This window comes from Netta rufina (assembly GCF_964035555.1).
Source record: "Netta rufina genome assembly, chromosome: 1".
Classification (NCBI taxonomy): Eukaryota; Metazoa; Chordata; class Aves; order Anseriformes; family Anatidae; genus Netta; species Netta rufina.
In genome coordinates, this window is record NC_140123.1 from 172,330,922 (window position 1) to 172,349,370 (window position 18,449).

At 36.9% G+C, this 18,449-nt stretch overlaps 1 protein-coding gene across 1 annotated transcript in view; it reads left to right on the forward strand.

Moving 5' to 3' along the window:
* Window positions 1–4,598, forward strand: part of TAFA2 (TAFA chemokine like family member 2) — a gene marked incomplete at both ends in the record, with an annotated part of 44,910 nt that extends 40,312 nt beyond the window's left edge. The window contains one exon of the mRNA XM_084306122.1: window positions 4,433–4,598. Within this exon, the coding sequence (XP_084162248.1) occupies window positions 4,433–4,598 (166 nt within the window). The remainder of the gene's footprint in view (window positions 1–4,432) is intronic.
* Window positions 4,599–18,449: the final 13,851 nt, after the last annotated feature.

Consider the following 18,449-nt stretch of genomic DNA (forward strand, 5'->3'; position numbering starts at 1 on the left):
AGATAGTACAATGTGCTATGCAAATGCTTTGAGGTGGAAGTAATAGTTCAGTACGGAATTTTCTCAAAAACATTTGACCCTAAATACAGGAAATCTAAATCATTTACTAAATTAATTACAAAACATAGTGAAATGCAGAGGTTAGCAATCCAGTGCTGTATGATGTCACATGCTAGACCTAGTTTCCAGTTTTGCCTTAATTATCTTTCATTTCATACTTGCCACTTCTGCAACATAAATATGGACTTCTTGACTTGATTACCAGGTGTAAAAAAGGAACTGTCCCAAATCCACTGAAATATGACAAAACAAACAAACAAACAAAAAAGCAAGTCCAATGCATCCCAGAAAGTTATGAAATAGGCTCATAAAAATTGGAATGATGAAAATTTTAATTGCTTTTTATTTAAAGTGTTAAATGTTTTAAGCAAAATCATAGACTGCAAAAGGCAGTGAAGCTTGTTGGACACATCAAGGTATGTAAATATTCAACCCAGAAAATTTTCTATCTCAAATTTTGTTTGATTTGAGTCCTAAAGATACTGATATTAAGGACTGAAAGTGAAGAACATCAAAAGAGAGACTGGGTTAAGGGCAACATTTATAGGTATAGCTCTTTTGGGCAGAAGGCATTTCTATTTTTTTCAAAGTAGCAGAATTTAATTGCCTAGGTTTGCAATTTTTTTTTTTTTTTTTATATTTCTGTCCCCAGCTGTAACTCCTTGTGAGTACTCTGGGTCTTGTCTCTGGGTTACACAGGGCTATTCTTTTTTTTTTATTATTATTATTATTATTATTATTTTTTTTTGAGCAGGTACGCTGTACAAATCATGAAAAATGAAATCTTTTGCAATCCTTTCATCACACTCATAGTGTTAGTAATATATGTTATAGAATATGCATTTTTATGAGGGGATAGTTTTCCTTAAGGTAAGACTAGCATCCATTGTAAATAAGTATTTTAACTTCTCCAGAACCTGAAAATTAATGGAATTAATGTGAAATCAAATGAAAATATTTTGCCACTGCTACAGAAAAAACACGAATGGATTCAGTTGCATGTCACTAATTAAATAATTGCTGATTTTTGCAAGCATTACTTTCTTCCACGTGGGAATCCTCCAATCCATCAGTCCAGTTGAGAGGTTTTCTGCCTTTGTCCCAAAAGATTCTACCTGTGATTTTTTTTTTAATTTTTTCTTCTTCTTCTTTTTCTTTTTTCTTTTTTTTTTTTTTTTTTTTCTCCCCAGTTTTTCCTTTGCTGGCACATTTGAGCAAACTAACCTCATGTCTGAAGAATAATTTTCTGCCTCTGTGATGGAAAGTAAGAATGAGTTCTGAAAGCTGTATGAAAATTACTGGTTTTCTCCACTACTCTACAAAGTAGAAAAGGTCTGACACCAAAATCAAAGATGTTTCCACTCTCATTTGCAGTTTCCTTGCCCTTTCAGAACTGTGCAGAGGATATTCTTTGAATATCTAGCAGTCCTTTTAAATTGTCATGGGAAATCTTTATCATCTTCTAGAACCTCATAAGTTACCATATAGGAAGATGATTTTCAAATGCCAGGATGATATGAGTCATGCTGGGATGCTCTAAAACTAGTGCCCTTCCTTGTCTCATCCTCCTTTTTGGTCTGTGATGGCTTTGGATCATTTCTGCAAGTTAGAAACATTGCATTTCAGCTCAGAAGGATGAGAGTATTCTGAAACTTGGCATTACATGCAAAAATAGCTGCAGGCAGAAGTCTTGCCTCTGTATGGCAGAGGCTTCACAAACTATACATCACTGATCATCTATAGAAATGATCTGAGGGGTGGAAAGGTGGCCCCCAACTGTCCAAAAGGTATCACTTTAAATTCTCCCAAATCTCATAATTTTCTTGAGGTATTTCTTTACTCATTTGGACTATTTATAAAATCTCATATGTTCTACCCTGTTTCAGATCTGCTTTTCTGCCTTCTAATAGTCAGACAGAAATAGATAGTAATGAATACCAATTAGAGAAAGTGTCATACAAAGCATTTTACACAATCATCTTGTGGAGTAGTGAAAAGTTCTCAAACCAGTTGGAATCAGATTATTATTATTACAGTAATGAAGATAGTCCTGTCCTATAAAAGAATTCAAATTTAAGCAAAAAATGTATTTCTGGCAAGAACAAGTGAAAGATTGATCTCTAGGACTCAATTAAAAGAAAAAAAAAAAAAAAGAAAAAAAAAAGAACAGGAACAACATCAAATTTATTTCCATAAGAATTTCAAAATTGTTTATGTTTTCATAGCCTATCATTTACTCCTTCTTCCACCTTAATGAAGATCATGTTCATCTCAGGAAAGACACTACTGCTGTACATAGAGAAAAGACTCCAAAGGACTACATATATTTTAAAAGTAGATGTGTCTCAGAAACTACAGTCCTAATGACTATCATTGAACACCTTCCATATCTGCAGTGAGAAATGTCACAGAGCTCTAAAGTGGAGATTTGGGGTAAAGCTATGAAATACCCAGTTCACCATGACTTCTTTGTGTCATGTGACCATATGACCTGTAGCATTATGTTGGCAAGACCTCTAAAACCAGAAGTGAATATATGTCTCCCAGTTTATGAAGTTGGATATGATATCAAGTGAACAATGAGTTATGTCTCAACAACCTGTATCTATACACTCAAGACAAACAGAAGATTCAAGAATTTTCATGGAGCTTCATATTTTAAGAGGTCCAAAGCATCTGTGCCTCTTCAGGTTTAAGAATACCAGGAAATATTTTACTAATGCCAGAAAGAAGAAAAACAGCTTTTTCCTATATCTTGAATTCAAGCTTTGTGGCTCAGCAACACATCCCTGCTAGAAGCAGATTTATCTCTGCTTGTTCTTTTACCAACTTTGGCAAATGCACTGAAAAATCACAGAAGTTGTTCTAGAATTTTGAGATCCCTCTCTCCTGCCTTGTTTTTAGAGTGATATTGGAAAGAAAAGAAAAAGCATATTTATCATCTTCAAGGCATCTTTCTAATTCCAGTTGCCAATACTTATTGTTCAACATTATACACAATAAAAGGAACAAGAAACATTTTTCTAGAATGCAACTTGTCATCTTTGAAGCTGATGACTTGCAAAGCCAATTTATTCTGGAGTCTTTCAAGAGATTACTATTCAAGAGTCCTTTTTATCTCTCTTGACCTTAAATCACAGCATTGTTACTTACCTTCCAGAAATTTTTGAGCCTTTCGCTTTTTCCTTCTTTACTTGAGAATTCTGGTAATTAATTGTGATTAGCTACTCTGATTCATTCAAGCTTATCTTGTCTCGGGTTGTGTACTAGTCAGGGGATAATGAGAAGACACGGGTATGTCCAGGTTCTTTAAGAAACACAAATTAAATGGAATACCAAAGCAAGTTCTTAGTTAAATGTATAGTTTGTCTTTTCCTTAGACAGGATACATCTTTTCTGTGTACTATGAAGTCCAAAAAAATAGTATTAAAGTGATCCCCAGTACACAGGAGTTATACAAAGTTGTAACTTTCACTTGGAAATTTCCATAATACTCAAGCAAGAAAATATTTCTGCTCAGTTCATGATTGATGACAGTAACTTGCATCAGTTTATCTTAAGTTTGGGAAAAATGCCAGGGAAGACCATCAAAGCCATCATTTTCTGAAACTAATATCAACACGATATGCTATCTGCTTCCAAGAATGTCACAGAAACTTGTGAGTTCTACATGTCAGAAGTGCAAAACAATGACAGTGAAATTTGTTGTCTACATGCTACTTCAAGCATGGATGGTACATTCACTCTGTTTTGTGCTTTATGTATTTATTTACTTTATTTAAATCAACAATAGTGGTTTCTCTTTTTCATTCTTTTTCTCTAACGACCAAGATGACGACGATAATTAGTTGGGAATGAGCAACTCTGACTACTTCCTATTGAACCAGACTTTACATATTTTTCCCTAGGCAGTGAGAGATCATACTAATTGTTCATCTATGAGAGCTTTTAGGTGAAAAGCCTTTCAATCTTCACTTTTCCTGCTTCTATTAAGACTTCTATTAAGGGTGACAGGGATTTTTCTGTTATCCTTTAAATCTGCCACCTTTCTTCTATTTCTTACCCGTATTAGAATGATAGTGTGATGGGTACTCAGACTGGAGAAAGGTAAAATTAGATTCCCTTAAAATAATTTTATATTCTCTAGATGGGTACCCACTACTCTGTCAGCACCCACTACTTTGCCTAAAATTTCTCTGATCATGGGAAAGTCTTTTCATTTGGAGATTCTAAATGGATAGAAAAAGAGGAAAATGATCGAAGTGTTTCAAGTTGATGACTGATTCATTGTTTTTAAACATTTTTTTTTTCCTGCCTGGATATTGCTCTGCTGTTTTCTAACTTGTTTTTTAGTTGTCTTATATTCCCTCAGCTGTGGCAGTATTCGTGGAGCCAAATCTGAGTGCACTACCTCAAAATGCCAGCAGTGGAAGCTGGTAATCAAGAGGGGAAAAATCACCAAAGGAATCTCTGACGCTTGGGACAAAGGCAGAAAACACATCAGTACTGCACTAGCAGAGCAGCAGGTACCCTCATAGAGAAGATAAAATTACAGGTAAGGAAATAATTTATGTTTCTCTTTTGATCTCATCCAAATGGCTTATTGTCCATTCAAAATCCCTGGAAAAATAACACACCTAGGGATAACACATTACTGGGAATAATTTGAAATTGAATCTTACCCAATTTCTGGAAAAATACATTACAAGTTGGAAATACAGTTTACGTAGTAGGCAATTTAAAACCTGATTATTTATTTATTTACTTTTTAAATATTAGAATATTGGTTTGTTAGAGGTTTCCCTTTCCAGTCATTAAAGTAGGTTAGTCAGGTTAGTTAGGTTCTTTAGGTTAGTCGGATAAGATTAGTGAAAGACTCTGTTCCCATCTCTGCTTTTCCCTTCACTTTCCTCACAGTTGGTAGGGTAGTATGACTCTTTATAATGCTTCAGTTTGCCTATCTGTTAAAAGGAATGAGTTTATTTTTATCTTCCATTTGAGGTGACTAGATGATGTAAAAGAGAAGAAAATTACATTTATTTAATTAATTGTCTTGCAGTCTTTTATGCCGCTATGCCGCAGTCCCACTATGGAGTTGTGATCACCACAAAAACCACAAGAGGATATATCCTTGTCTGAATTACAACAGTTATTATCTGTTACAGAAAGTAAAATAAGGTTTATGTTTAAGTCTTCTTTCAATATAAAACTGTTGCCTGTAAATGAAAAATTTTGTGAAGTTATAAGAATTTTAACATAAACTTGATTTCTCTGCTGAGTTATAGAATCATTGAGAAAGTTTAGTTATTTGCATTGTAGTGGCACTAATTTTTGGAAAAAATAATAATGAAATGTATTTGAAAAAGTAATGAATTAGATTTATCCTTAACATAACTCATATGTCTTCATCACTTATACACTATAATAGTTGTCCCCGTGAGCTGTATCAATTACGTTGATTTTGTAAACTATCAGGTTCAAGGAAATATAAATCCAGAGCCATATTTACTTTTTTTATAGTATTGAAATGTGTACATATCTTATTAAATCAACATGCTATCCAAGTTATCAGTTTAAGATTGTAATAGAGGTTTCTAATGATCTACAGCAGGACTTTTAAGTTTAAAGGCATAAAAGAAAAAGAAGAAAAAAGAGAAGAAGAAAATAATTATCTATCTGTTGTAAGCATTGTTTAAAGAAATTTAGGTGACTTTTTGAGGTATTGTGTACCCCTTTTCAGAAGAAATCTTTATCAGCAGGTCCAAAAACTATCTCAAATACCTAGATCGGGAAGTAGCTGCCTGAATTGAATAGCGTGTTTTGAAATGTGAAATGTCATCTGTTCCTTTCCTGTAGCTTAATAACCATAGAAATGACTATAAGTAGAGTTGTCCTCAGAATGATCAAATTTTTCAAACTTTACACTTTTTTTGTTGTTGTTTGCTTTGTTATTGTATATATAGAAAGAACACACTCAAATCTTTCATTTGAAAGAAAACACATTCTGACCTCATGCCTCTTTTCTGTGTCACAGGTCTATTCATGGATTTATTTTCAAATATCTTTTCAATTACTGTTTTATAATAGTTAAGAATTGCTGATATGCTTGCAAAAGTGAGAACCAATGCTACCTATCCACTTCTATTTGATTTTGGTGACAGATCAGTGAGTTTGAGTTTGAGTATGTTTAAAACTTTTCCTTTGAGATTATTGTTATTGTTTGGGGTATTTTTTGAGACCATGCTAAGTGAATTTACTCTGGTTATGAAATGTTTTTTCCTGTCTTTCTGCACTTTTACTTATAAGTTAAACAAAATTCCATCTATCCCAATTTTGTGTTCTATAACTAATTCCATAATAGTGTAGTACTTGACATGTGTTTGTTTCTTAGGCAAACGTGTAAAACTCTTCAAGTCCGAATGGAGAAGTAGAGAAAGGAGGTTTCTGCTGTGCCTGATGACAATTTTTGATTTTTCCACACACACAAAGTATTCTGGCTCCACGTTGGAGCACTAGTTGCACTAGTCTTGGTCGGATTCTAAGGAAGGGCCAGAACGTTCGTTGAGGAATAAAGTCAAACCACTCCAGAAAATGTGTTCCAGCCCTGGTTTATTACTCACAGAGCAGCAGGTGTGTACAAATACAGGTTTACACAGTATTAACAGGAATTGTTGTACCTTACTCTTCATTGTAGTTACTGAGTTTGCTACAGATGCCCAGGAATCATTGTTTATTTGGGCAGAACTCCAGGAGGGTGGTTGTGCTGTTAAGCAGCTCCAGTGCATCAGTCAGATGCTTTTGGGAGCCTTTAAGCATCTTTCTTCACTCCCTCTCCTTTCAAATTGATGAACGTGTGTTTCTCACTCTCATAGGAAAGCATGAAAAGAGAACAGTGCTTAAAAAGGAAGTACTTGGTACATTCAGCTAGGTGGTGCTTCATAGTTGAAAGTTCAGTATTTCATATCGGATTACTTACAATTTAGAAAAAGATGGGAAAGGGGATTTCTACTATATCCCCATGATACAGTAGATGATGTCTGTTTAATCTTAAAACCATGCTTAATATGAAAAACTCGGTTGTTTTCAGAAATGTATGCCATGCTCTAAACCACTTTACTTCTACCTATTTTTCCAGACCTAGCTGTAAGATCGCTTGGCACATGCTTAGTATACATGGAGCAGTTGGAAAACTCAATTTACATATGAAAGCCCTTTTAAATTTTTATCAGTGATTGTCTAGGTTCACATTTTTTAACCCCCCAAATTTTCTGCTGAAATCATTAAGAGTAGTGGAAATGGAATATCTGTATCACTAAATAAAGAATTATTCTTCAAATAGCATGGTGTGCAATGAGTTTTCAATATTTTGTTTCTTTCTAATGGACAGTCCTAAGCATGAGAATTATCACAAATGCAATTCTGATTAGTCACAGTGTAATAAAAGCAAGAAAGAATTAAGAACTTTAGAGTCTGGTACTTATCAAAACCATTAAAAACTTCGGGGCCATTTAACTTTACTGGGAAATGCCCTATTTAATTAATAAAATGAGCTAGATTTGTTTGCCAAAAGACATACCTGAGGATCTAGAATTCTAAAGTGTTCTGTTACAGGCTTTCAAATATGTTTAGACACGCTTTTCATACTGCAGTGCCTAAAATAAACTTGAGAGAAACAATTAATGCTTTTGAGTCTTGATATCAAAAGATAGGTATGGCTGAAGTATTATGGGGCAGGAATAAAACATTTGAAGACTTGAAAAAATGTCTATGAATACTTAACCCAAACTGAAGGTAAATGAATTCATATAGTTGTCATTACATATTTTTTCAAAACTGCTCAGAAATCACTTAATTTTTGCCTCTTCTCACTAACCCAAGCAAAATAATGGTCTGTGATATTGAAAGAATGACCTGTTTCACAATGCTCAGTTCTCTGCTGCAGTTACTTTATCAAACATACCCCTGAAATATGGTTGAACCACTTTAACTATTGTCAGACTTTTGAAATGGTTTCTTGTGCCTCCAGAAACTATCATAGACATCCAGATCCTAGATTCTACATTCTAGATCCACACCTATCTACTATTAATTACATATTTTTGCCCTATTGCAAAAATATCTTTTACATCTCTTTTTGTCCAGCTTCACCATTAATTAGAAAATAAATTACAGGATTTTCATGCTGTGAGGAAATTGTGAGCCTGTTCTTTTGTGATCCTGTACATTTGCTAAGTACTTTTGAGTATCACAGGTACAAGCTAGCACTTTCCAAGTCTAGAATGCTGATCTGTCTCAGGAAATAAACACGCGCAAGTTGCAAAGCAAATTGTCACTTGCCTTCATAAGCCACATATGAATAACAGTGCATGACAAACACACTGTATGGATTTTGAAGTCACAGGAATTAGTAGGCTTCCATCTGTTCAAAATATTAATTTCCATCCTGGACTTTCATTTTCAGAGGGCATAAGAAGAAAAAAATCCATTGACAGATACTTGTTTCTGGTTATATGGGCACTTCTGGGCATTTTAATATTGATATTAAGCTTTCAGTACCAAAACAAGTTGTTTCTGTCATGGAAAAATATGACTGATATAACGCTCTTAAAGTCTATTCTGTTTTAGGAAATATTTGCTAAATATTTTTTTTTTTTGTCTCTGTTTTACTGATTTTTCGGGTGCTTCTTGATGTTCATTGTGAGGAAGAATATAAAAATAAGGGCACAAAGGACATCGAAGTGAACTGCATAAAAATAAGGGCTTTCTTGGTACATGATCTCTGTCTAATCTCCAAGACGTGTCTTGGAGGACAATCCATAGCTAGGCATTCTCATAATGTGTTTAAAAAAAACTATTTAAGGGGTTCTTGTGACATTCCCCATATTTAGCTTGTCTCATGTTGTCCATTAAATATATTTGTGAGATCCTTTTTATTTTTTAAGAAATATCCCCAGCATTTTTGTTTTCCATGATCTTTTAAAATTTTGCAGAAGAATGCTATGGGTGCCAAGATGGCTTTTCTTTGCCTCATGAAATTATACATAGCACAGTGTGAGCTGGTCATTGTTAAAAATATGTGATTTTGTTTCTCTGTCTTACATATCTGAAAAAGAAGAAGAAGATAGCTTGATAATTCCTGAGTATACTCAGACAACACACAGGATATGACCATACACATAATCCTATGCTATAAAGTTGATGGAACAATTCTGATTAAAAAGGAAACAAACAAACAAACAAACATACAAACACCCCCTCCCCCCCCCCCCCCCAATAAAACTATATTAAGTTCTTCCTGTCTCTTACATTTGTTTATGTCCTTTGGCTAAAATCCAGAACAGAGGGTCAGTCCATTATACTGCTCAATCATATTAGGGTTGCAAAAGCACCCATAGATGTCAAGTTCCTAACTTTTAAGCACTGAACTTACAAACTCATGAGTTTGTTTTAATATACATGTAGACTTTGTGTATAGTCTGTGGTAAACATATAAGAAAAGTTGATAGAGCTGACAGTCAAAAAATTAGTAATGTAAAAAGGTATGTTATGAAATATTCCATCATACACTGACTTTAACATATCTTACCTTCTTCTAATAATTATTAAACAATTAATAATTAATTTCATGCCTCATTTGCATGTGAGTGCTATTCCATAGTTAGAAAATATTTTATGATAGATTTATTTCTATAAGAAATAAATGATTTGTGCTATGCCTAATTGTGACCCTGTAACTTTGATGCCTGGGGGTATGACAGTTAGGAAAAGTACTTTTCTATTTCAAAAACATTCACTCAGTCATTCTTTACATCCTATAATCTTGATTAGAATGGAGGCTGTCCAGAAGATCTCTTGAGCTGTTAGTTTTTCTAACGTGCTGCCTCTGAGATCACTTCATCTCTGGTCCATTCTGGGTTACACTGACAAATATGTTTTACTGAAAGACTGAATCTGTTTGGAACATTTATTGACAAGAAGAAATATGAAAAAAATCTGCTATGTTTATTTTATATATTTTTGTTTTAAAATGAAACAAGTGAGTTCACATACAATTACAGCCTGTTTACAGTGGCCACTCACTAATTTAAATTAAAAGCCTGCAACTGCAAAGTAATTATATTTTAATTGTACATTTAGCACAAGAAAGTGAAGAGAGTCTAATGCATTATATTTGTGATATAACAACAGTGTGGAAAAAATATTAGCATAAAGGGAGTAATTATGTTCCAAGAATGAACAAATTAATTAAAATCAATATCTAGGATGCTTAAAGGTATAAGTATTTTTTTTTTATTATTTTTTTTTACTATTTTTTTATTTGTGCTGTTAAGCAGCAGCAAAGCTAATATTCATACATACTAATTATTAACTGAAAAAGTGATTAGACTTGATTTGCACCCATTCACTATATTACAGTTCTCTTAGGATTTTAGAGATCAGACATACCACTCTCAGTCCCTCTTTCATTTTAAAGACCTTTGGCACAATACCTTGCTTCCCAGATACTCAAACCAAACAGCTTTTACTTTGTCCAAAATTAAGCATTTCTGATTCATAACATCACTAGATATTAGCTAAAATTTCCCTTCTTCACTATGAAATTTTCCTTAACATCAGAGAGGTCTATTCTCTCCTTAATGTGTATGGATGTATAAGTTCCATTAATGGTAATGGCTGATATGTACTTGCTTATTACAGGTATTACCGTACTACATAGAGGCCAATGCGGACCACTATGTGTGTTACTCAGAGTAGCAATGTATGAACTGTACATTAAGGAAGAAAAAAAAAAAAGAAAAAGGAGGGCAAGTGGAATAATAAAAATTCTGTTAAGGTGTTAAGTTAAAAACTCCAATTATGTAATTGTAAAATCTAGGAATACACAGCTTGACTTCCTATGCTGTTTGTATAAACAAGATGACCTTTGTATAGTGTTAGACACCTTATGTAAATCAGAGACTTGAATGGTTATCAGATTTTTTTTTCTTTATTTCAGCTGTTTATCCTATGCAGTAGTGTTTGTTGCTTGTATATATTGTTGTTTGTTGCTTGTATATATTTTCACAACACCGTTGTAGAGCTAAATGCAGGGAGCAGATAGGCCTGCAGATTATGATTTTAATGTGTTTCACTCTGTCTTCAGTGACTGAAGAGGACACATTTAGACTTTCAAACAGATATGTGACTGAGCAGTCATGTATATCTGAAATTACTTTCTGCTAGCTACCCATACCTTAGTGCATACATTGGTAGAGCTGGACGTTATAGAAATAATAATGGTTGAGGTTGGGATCTGGTCCAACCCTATATTCAAGCAGGGGCACCTAGAGCAGGCTGTCCAGGACAATGTTCAGGCAGCTATTAAATGTCTCCACAGCCTTGGTGGACAGCCTGCTCCTGTGCTCAGTCACCTTCAGAGTGAAATGTTTTCTCATGTTCAAAGGGAACCTCCTGTGTTTCAGTTTTTGTCCTGGCATGGAGCACCACAGAAAAGATCCAGGCTCTCTTCACCCTCCCTTTTCGCCCTCCCATTAGGTATTTTTATATATATATATATACAAGATTGCCCCCTGACCTTCCTCTTCTCCAAGCTGAATAGGCCCAACTCTCCCAGCCTCTCAAAGGACTGGTGCTTTTGTCCCTTGATCATCTTGATGGCCCTACATTGGACTCTGTCCTATATGTGCATGATTCTCTGCTTGGGGGCCCTGAACTGGACACAGCCCTCCAAGTGTGGCCTCAACAGTGCTGAAAAAAGGAGAAAGAGCACCTCCCTTGACTTTGCTTAATACAGCTTGGATTACCTTTAGCCTTCTTTGCTACCAGTGCACATTGCTGGCTCATGAGCAACTTGGTCTCAAAAGAGAACTGTTATCCTCTCTTTTCAATAACAAATATTTATTTGTTATTTTTTTATCTGCATGCATGTAGGCAGAACAGATAATTTGACTGAGTTGCTGTGACTGTGCCTGTCCAGTTATGCCTTTGGGGAAACCTTCTTCTGGTTCTGCTTAGTTTCTGGTCTAGAAACATGTGGTATAGAAATGTGGTGTAGAAAGTACAGGTTTCTACAGGATCAAACGTGCTTTGATCCTGCATCTATATGGCCTTTCTGGGAGTCTCACATCATTTTATCTGTCTTCAGTGTGCTTTGCATCAGCCGATTTACCAAAGTTTTTTATATACCTATATCTGTATATCAAGCGAAGCTAATAAAATTCGACCTGCAGATAGGATCAAACTCCATATTTTACATTACATATCTCAATGACACCTGGATCCAATCACAGAATCACAGAATTTCTAGGTTGGAAGAGACCTCAAGATCATCAAGTCCAACCTCTGACCTAACGCTAACAGTCCCCACTAAACCATATCCCTAAGCTCTACATCTAAACATCTTTTAAAGACTTCCAGGGATGGTGATTCCACCACTTCCCTGGGCAGCCTGTTCCAATGTCTAACAACCCTTTTGGTAAAGAAGTTATTCCTAACATCCAACCTAAAACTCCCCTGGCTCAACTTAAGCCCATTCCCCCTTGTCCTGTCCCCAGGCACGTGGGAGAACAGACCAACCCCCACCTCACTAGAGCCTCCTTTAAGGTATCTGTAGAGAGCAATAAGGTCACCCCTGAGCCTCCTTTTCTCCAGGCTGAACAAGCCCAGCTCCCTCAGCCGCTCCTCGTAGGACTTGTTCTCCAGACCCCTCACCAGCTTCGTTGCCCTTCTCTGGACTTGTCTGAGCACCTCGATGTCCTTCTTGTAGCGAGGGGCCCAAAACTGAACACAGTACTCAAGGTGCGGCCTAACCAGAGCCGAGTACAGGGGGATAATCACTTCCGTAGCCCTGCTGGTCACACTGCTTCTTATGCAAGCCAGGATGCTGTTAGCCTTCTTGGCCACCTGAGCACACTGCTGGCTCATATTCAGCCGACTATCAACCATCACTCCCAGGTCCTTCTCTGCCTGGCAGCTCTCCAACCACTCATCTCCCAGCCTGTAGCTCTGCTTGGGGTTATTGCGCCCTAGGTGCAGGACCCGACACTTGGCCTTGTTGAACTTCATACAGGGGACCTCAGCCCATCGGTGCAGCCTATCCAGATCCTCCTGCAGAACCTTCCTACCCTCGAGCAGATCGACACACGCACCTAACTTGCTGTCATCTGCAAACTTACTGAGGGTGCACTCAATGCCCTCATCCAGATCATCGATGAAGATATTAAAGAGGACTGGCCCCAGCACCGAGCCCTGGGGAACGCCACTAGTAACCGGCCTCCAACTGGATTTGACTCCATTCACCACAACTCTTTGGGCCCGGCTATCCAGCCAGTTTCTAAGCCAACGAAGCGTGCGACAGTCCAAGCCAAGAGCAGCCAGTTTCTTGAGGAGAATTCTGTGGGAGACGGTGTCAAAAGCCTTGCTGAAGTCAAGGTAGACCACATCCACAGCCTTTCCCTCATCCACCAAGCACGTCACTTTGTCATAGAAGGAGATCAGGTTCGTCAAGCAGGACCTGCCTTTCATAAAGCCATGCTGACTGGGCCTGATCACGTGCTTGCCCTGCAAGTGCTGCGTGATGGCTCTCAAGAGGATCTGCTCCATGAGCTTTCCTGGCACTGAGGTCAAACTGATAGGCCTATTGTTTCCCGGGTCTGCCCTCTGGCCCTTCTTGTAGATGGGCGTCACGTTTGCTAGCAGCCAGTCAGCTGGAACCTCCCCCGATAGCCAGGACTGCTGATAAATGATGCATAGTGGCTTGGCCAGCTCCTCTGCCACTTCTCTCAGTACCCTTGGGTGGATCCCATCCGGCCCCATCGACTTGCGCACATCCAAGCACTGTACCAGGTCGCCAACCATTTCTTCGTGGATAGTGAGGGCCACATTCTGCTCCCCATCCCCTTCTGCCAGCTCAGGGTACTGGGTATCCAGAGAACAACCGGTATTGCCACTAAAGACTTAGGCAAAGAAGGCATTAAGCACCTCTGCCTTTTCCTCATCTTTTGTAAAAAGGTTTCCCTCCGCATCCAGTAAAGGATGGAGATTCTCCTTAGTCCTCCGTTTTGCGTTGATGTATTTGTAAAAAGATTTTTTGTTGTCTTTAACAGCAGTAGCCAGATTGAGCTCCAGATGAGCTTTGGCCTTTCTAATTTTGTCCCTGCACAGCCTCGCAACATCCTTGTAGTTCTCCTCAGTGGCCCACCCTTTTTTTCAAAGATTATAAACCCTCTTTTTTCTACTAAGCTCAAGCTGCAACTCTCTGTTGAGCCAGGCTGGTCTTCTTCCCCGACGGCTCGTCTTTGGGCACGTGGGGACAGACCGCTCCTGCGCCATTAAGATTTCCCTCTTGAAGAGTGCCCAGCCTTCCTGGACTCCTCTGCCCTTCAGAACCGCCTCCCAAGTGACTCTATCAACCAGTGTCCTGAGCAGCACAGAGTCAGCCCTCCAGAAGTCCAATACAGTGGTTTTACTGGTCCCCTTCCTGGCCTTGCCAAGAATAGAGAACTCCACCATTTCGTGGTCACTCTGCCCAAGACAGATCCCAACCACCACATCTCCCACCAGTCCTTCTCTGTTTGTGAAGAGAAGGTCTAGCGGGGCACCACCCCTGGTAGGCTCACTAACCAGCTGCGCCAGGAAGCTATCTTCCACGCTCTCCAGAAACCTCCTAGACTGCTTTCTCTGGGCTGTGTTGTGCTTCCAGGATATGTCAGGGAAGTTGAAGTTCCCCATGAGAACAAGCGCCGATGATTTCGCAACTTCTGTCAGCTGCCTGTAGAACTCCTCATCTGTCTCCTCATCCTGGTTCAGCGGTCTATAACAGACCTGACCAGGACGCTAGCCTTGTTGGCCTCCCTGCCAGTCCTAACCTTCCCGCCGATCCTAACCTTCCTGCTGATCCTAACCCATGAGTAGAATTCCAGTAACACACACAGGCAAAACCCCAAACAAAACAAAGCAAAGCACAAAACAACTACCAAAGCAAGCAAGCAAGCAAACAAACAAAAACCCCCAACTAACCAACCAACCAACAACAACAACAACAAAAACACAATAAGATGATGTGTCAGCCTTTTGAGCTTTGTTACAGAGCATAGAAATATGTTGCTTGACTTTTAAATTAATTCTTTATTATTTATTCAGGCAATCTTCCACTATAGAAAGGATCACATGAGGCAGTTTCCAACAGCAAGAACAAAAAGAAGAGCAATGAAATAAACTAACTCCTGTATCATAAAACCCACATAGCACAATTTTATTATGGCCTCCCTAAATGCAGTTCCTAAGCAAAAATATAGTGAAGGCAAACTGAAGTAATGAACTCCTTAAACAATCCATTTAATATTCTGCTCCATGTTCTCTGCAGAGCTGATGAGAGCTGTATGCAAACAGTTTTGCTGAGGGCAAAAGAATGTTTCATCATTAAGGAGCATGACCCTTCTCTCTGAGATCAAAATGAGGAGCATATGCCCTTTGATGTCCTAAAGTGTTATTGTGACCGATTCTATTGGGTTGTTCATCACAAGTTGGAATGTTGTCCCCTGACACTACTAGATATTAAAATGCTACGTGATCATTAATTGTACCCACTGACACAGCAGAAATATTCCTCAATGTTATGTTTCTTTTATATGATGGATTTTTAATATATTTCCTTTCTTTTTCTTTCTTTCTTTCTTTCTTTCTTTCTTTCTTTCTTTCTTTCTTTCTTTCTTTCTTTCTTTCTTTCTTTCTTTCTTTCTTTCTTTCTTTCTTTCTTTCTTTCTTTCTTTCTTTCTTTCTTTCTTTCTTTCTTTCTTTCTTTCTTTCTTTCTTTCTTTCTTTCTTTCTTTCTTTCTTTCTTTCTTTCTTTCTTCTTTTCCCAGTGTTTAAAATCCTAACAGGAAAAGTCCAATTACTGTGAAATGCTTTGCTTTCCTCTCTTTTTCTGTGATCCTTCTGTTCCACTCTTGTTTCATGCTAGGCTGGGTAAAACCACTCTAAGTGAAATCCTTGATAGCTATTTTCTACCTTGCATATATCAAGATTTATCTATCTTTTGTTTATGTATGCATGATTTTTGTTCTGTTTCACCACTAAGTGGTTATTGCTTGCTAAAATATATTTAGCACTTAACAGAACACTGCATTGTCAAGTAGCATGCAAGGAATGGAAGAATACATCTCCAATATCAGTCACCGTTATACCGAATGGCTAACATTTTAAAAGCATTTTTGTTACTATGCAGTTCTAACCCTGAAAAAGATGCACAAGATATGGAAAGTTTCCTTAAAACCAATGCTTTTAACATTTGTGGGTTGATGATTTGGGACCTTCAGATTTTATTTTCAATTATATTTTTATGTATGGTCACATTTTGGTTTCTCCTTGTCAGGTCCAACTCCAACAAAGCACTTAAACACACATTTTAACTTGGGGAGCATCCCTGTCTAATATAATTGGGAATTTTTCACTTATTTAAAAACAATTGAAAGTCCTTTGCTGGATAGAGATCTTATTTTTCAGTCTCAGTTTCCAGTACTTCAGAAGTAGATTCTCTATGTACATTTTGATCTTCTGATTTTTTTTTCTTTCTTTTTTTTTTTTTCTTGTCTTTTTTTTTTTTTTTTTTTTTTTTTGTCTTTACAGGTAACCCGATAGCTAAAGACAAATCAAGTCTCAAGGCTGATAACATTAATTCCTCCAGGCAATCGCTGAAGTGAAATTTTATACTGCTGGGGTGTATCCTTCAGAATCAATTGTTTCAATGAGAACCTGGTTTGCAATCAGCAACAGCCTTGAGATCAAAACTACAGGAAAGTTATTTTGAACTTCTTTGTCACAAAGATTTCAATGGATTGAACTGTATTCACTTGCAAAATTGCACTTGCTGAGGAATTTGCAGCTGTAACCTCAAGAGGTGATATTCAAAATGTGCAGAAAAGCAGCAATCATTTGGATTCTCCATTCCAGACTGGTGACTTTTCATCCTGAAGAAACCAACCTCCAAAACGTATTGGTTCCTTCTCTTTAAAATGGTCCACCTGGTCCACCATTCAGATTGCTGGTGGGACTGCACACTGCTTTAATTAATTTCTGTTGCAGAATTTGTCCTCTGGCATGGCGCAGTTTTAGACATTTTTATTTGTATTCTAATCTTGGAGCTCTGAAGGGTACATATTTCAACATCTTGAAGTTGCTTTTGTTATAGGAATGAAAATATATATCCATTGTTAATAATTATTGTTGACAAGTAATAGTTATCTGAATACATCAGTCATATTATAATGTATAGTCAGGTTGACATGTTTCCCTAAGGCTAACCAACTACTGCAGCTCTTTGGCAGTTAAAAAAGTAGTGGTCAAAACTCAATTACCACTTCCATTATAAGGCATTTTATACCGTTAAGATATACATTTCAATTTAGTTTGAAGGAGATGAGTGTTCCTGTACTTTACTTTCCTAACCTTTAATTCATTGAAATTCATGGTAAGCAGTCAAAGACAGTATTTCATCCCTTTTTCTAAAGGTAGGCAGGGTTATAAATGAGGTTTGCAATTATGAAATTAGATGGTAATCATTCAGAATTTTTCTCTTTTTGTTAAAAAATAAAATCTCTTGCTTGAAACTAAGTACTGTTGGATGCTTATGTAGATGTTTGCTCACTCTCTTTGGTATAAAGGAAAAAAGTCCTAGTGCCCCCCCAGATTCACAGTTCATCAGTATTTTGCTTGTTTACTGTCATTCAATTCATACCTGATCCATGCCAAATTCACACTTACTTTTTCTTTAATTTTCTATTTCAGTAGCATTTTTTTTGAACTTTGTGATGTGTTGTTACATTTTAAAAAATCCTCAATATTTAAAGGCCTTAAACATCTATGAGCTTCTTTTCTAAGTTATTACAGAATGTATAATTTTATACTCCATTTAATGTATATTGTACCATCTGTAATATTGATAGAACTGAAATTTGGCAATTTCTTTTAGTGACACTACATAAGCATGCTGGCTTACAGAGTAAGGGAGTTCTGACTGTATGCTTTGGTGCATTAAATAAAAACCACACACACTTAGTGGTAGTCAAAATATATATATGGCGTCAAGCTTATTTAAAAGTCCTGTGTGGTTACCAGACTCTCAGAAGAAGAGAGAAACAATTTTATCTTTACAAGCCATTGACATGGCTAGGTAGTTGTATATTAAGTTCCATGATGGATGAACACCCTGGAGTGCTCTGCCTCTCACAGTATCCCCTGCTGTTCCCAAACCATTTCATTACCTCTGTTGTATTACTGCACAGGAGAGTTAAATAAAATAAATGATTGTTCAGAATAAAATTGAGAAGTATATTCTATCATTCTGCTGAAAAATAATCAGAAATGTTGTCAGATAAAGATATTCTTTTCTG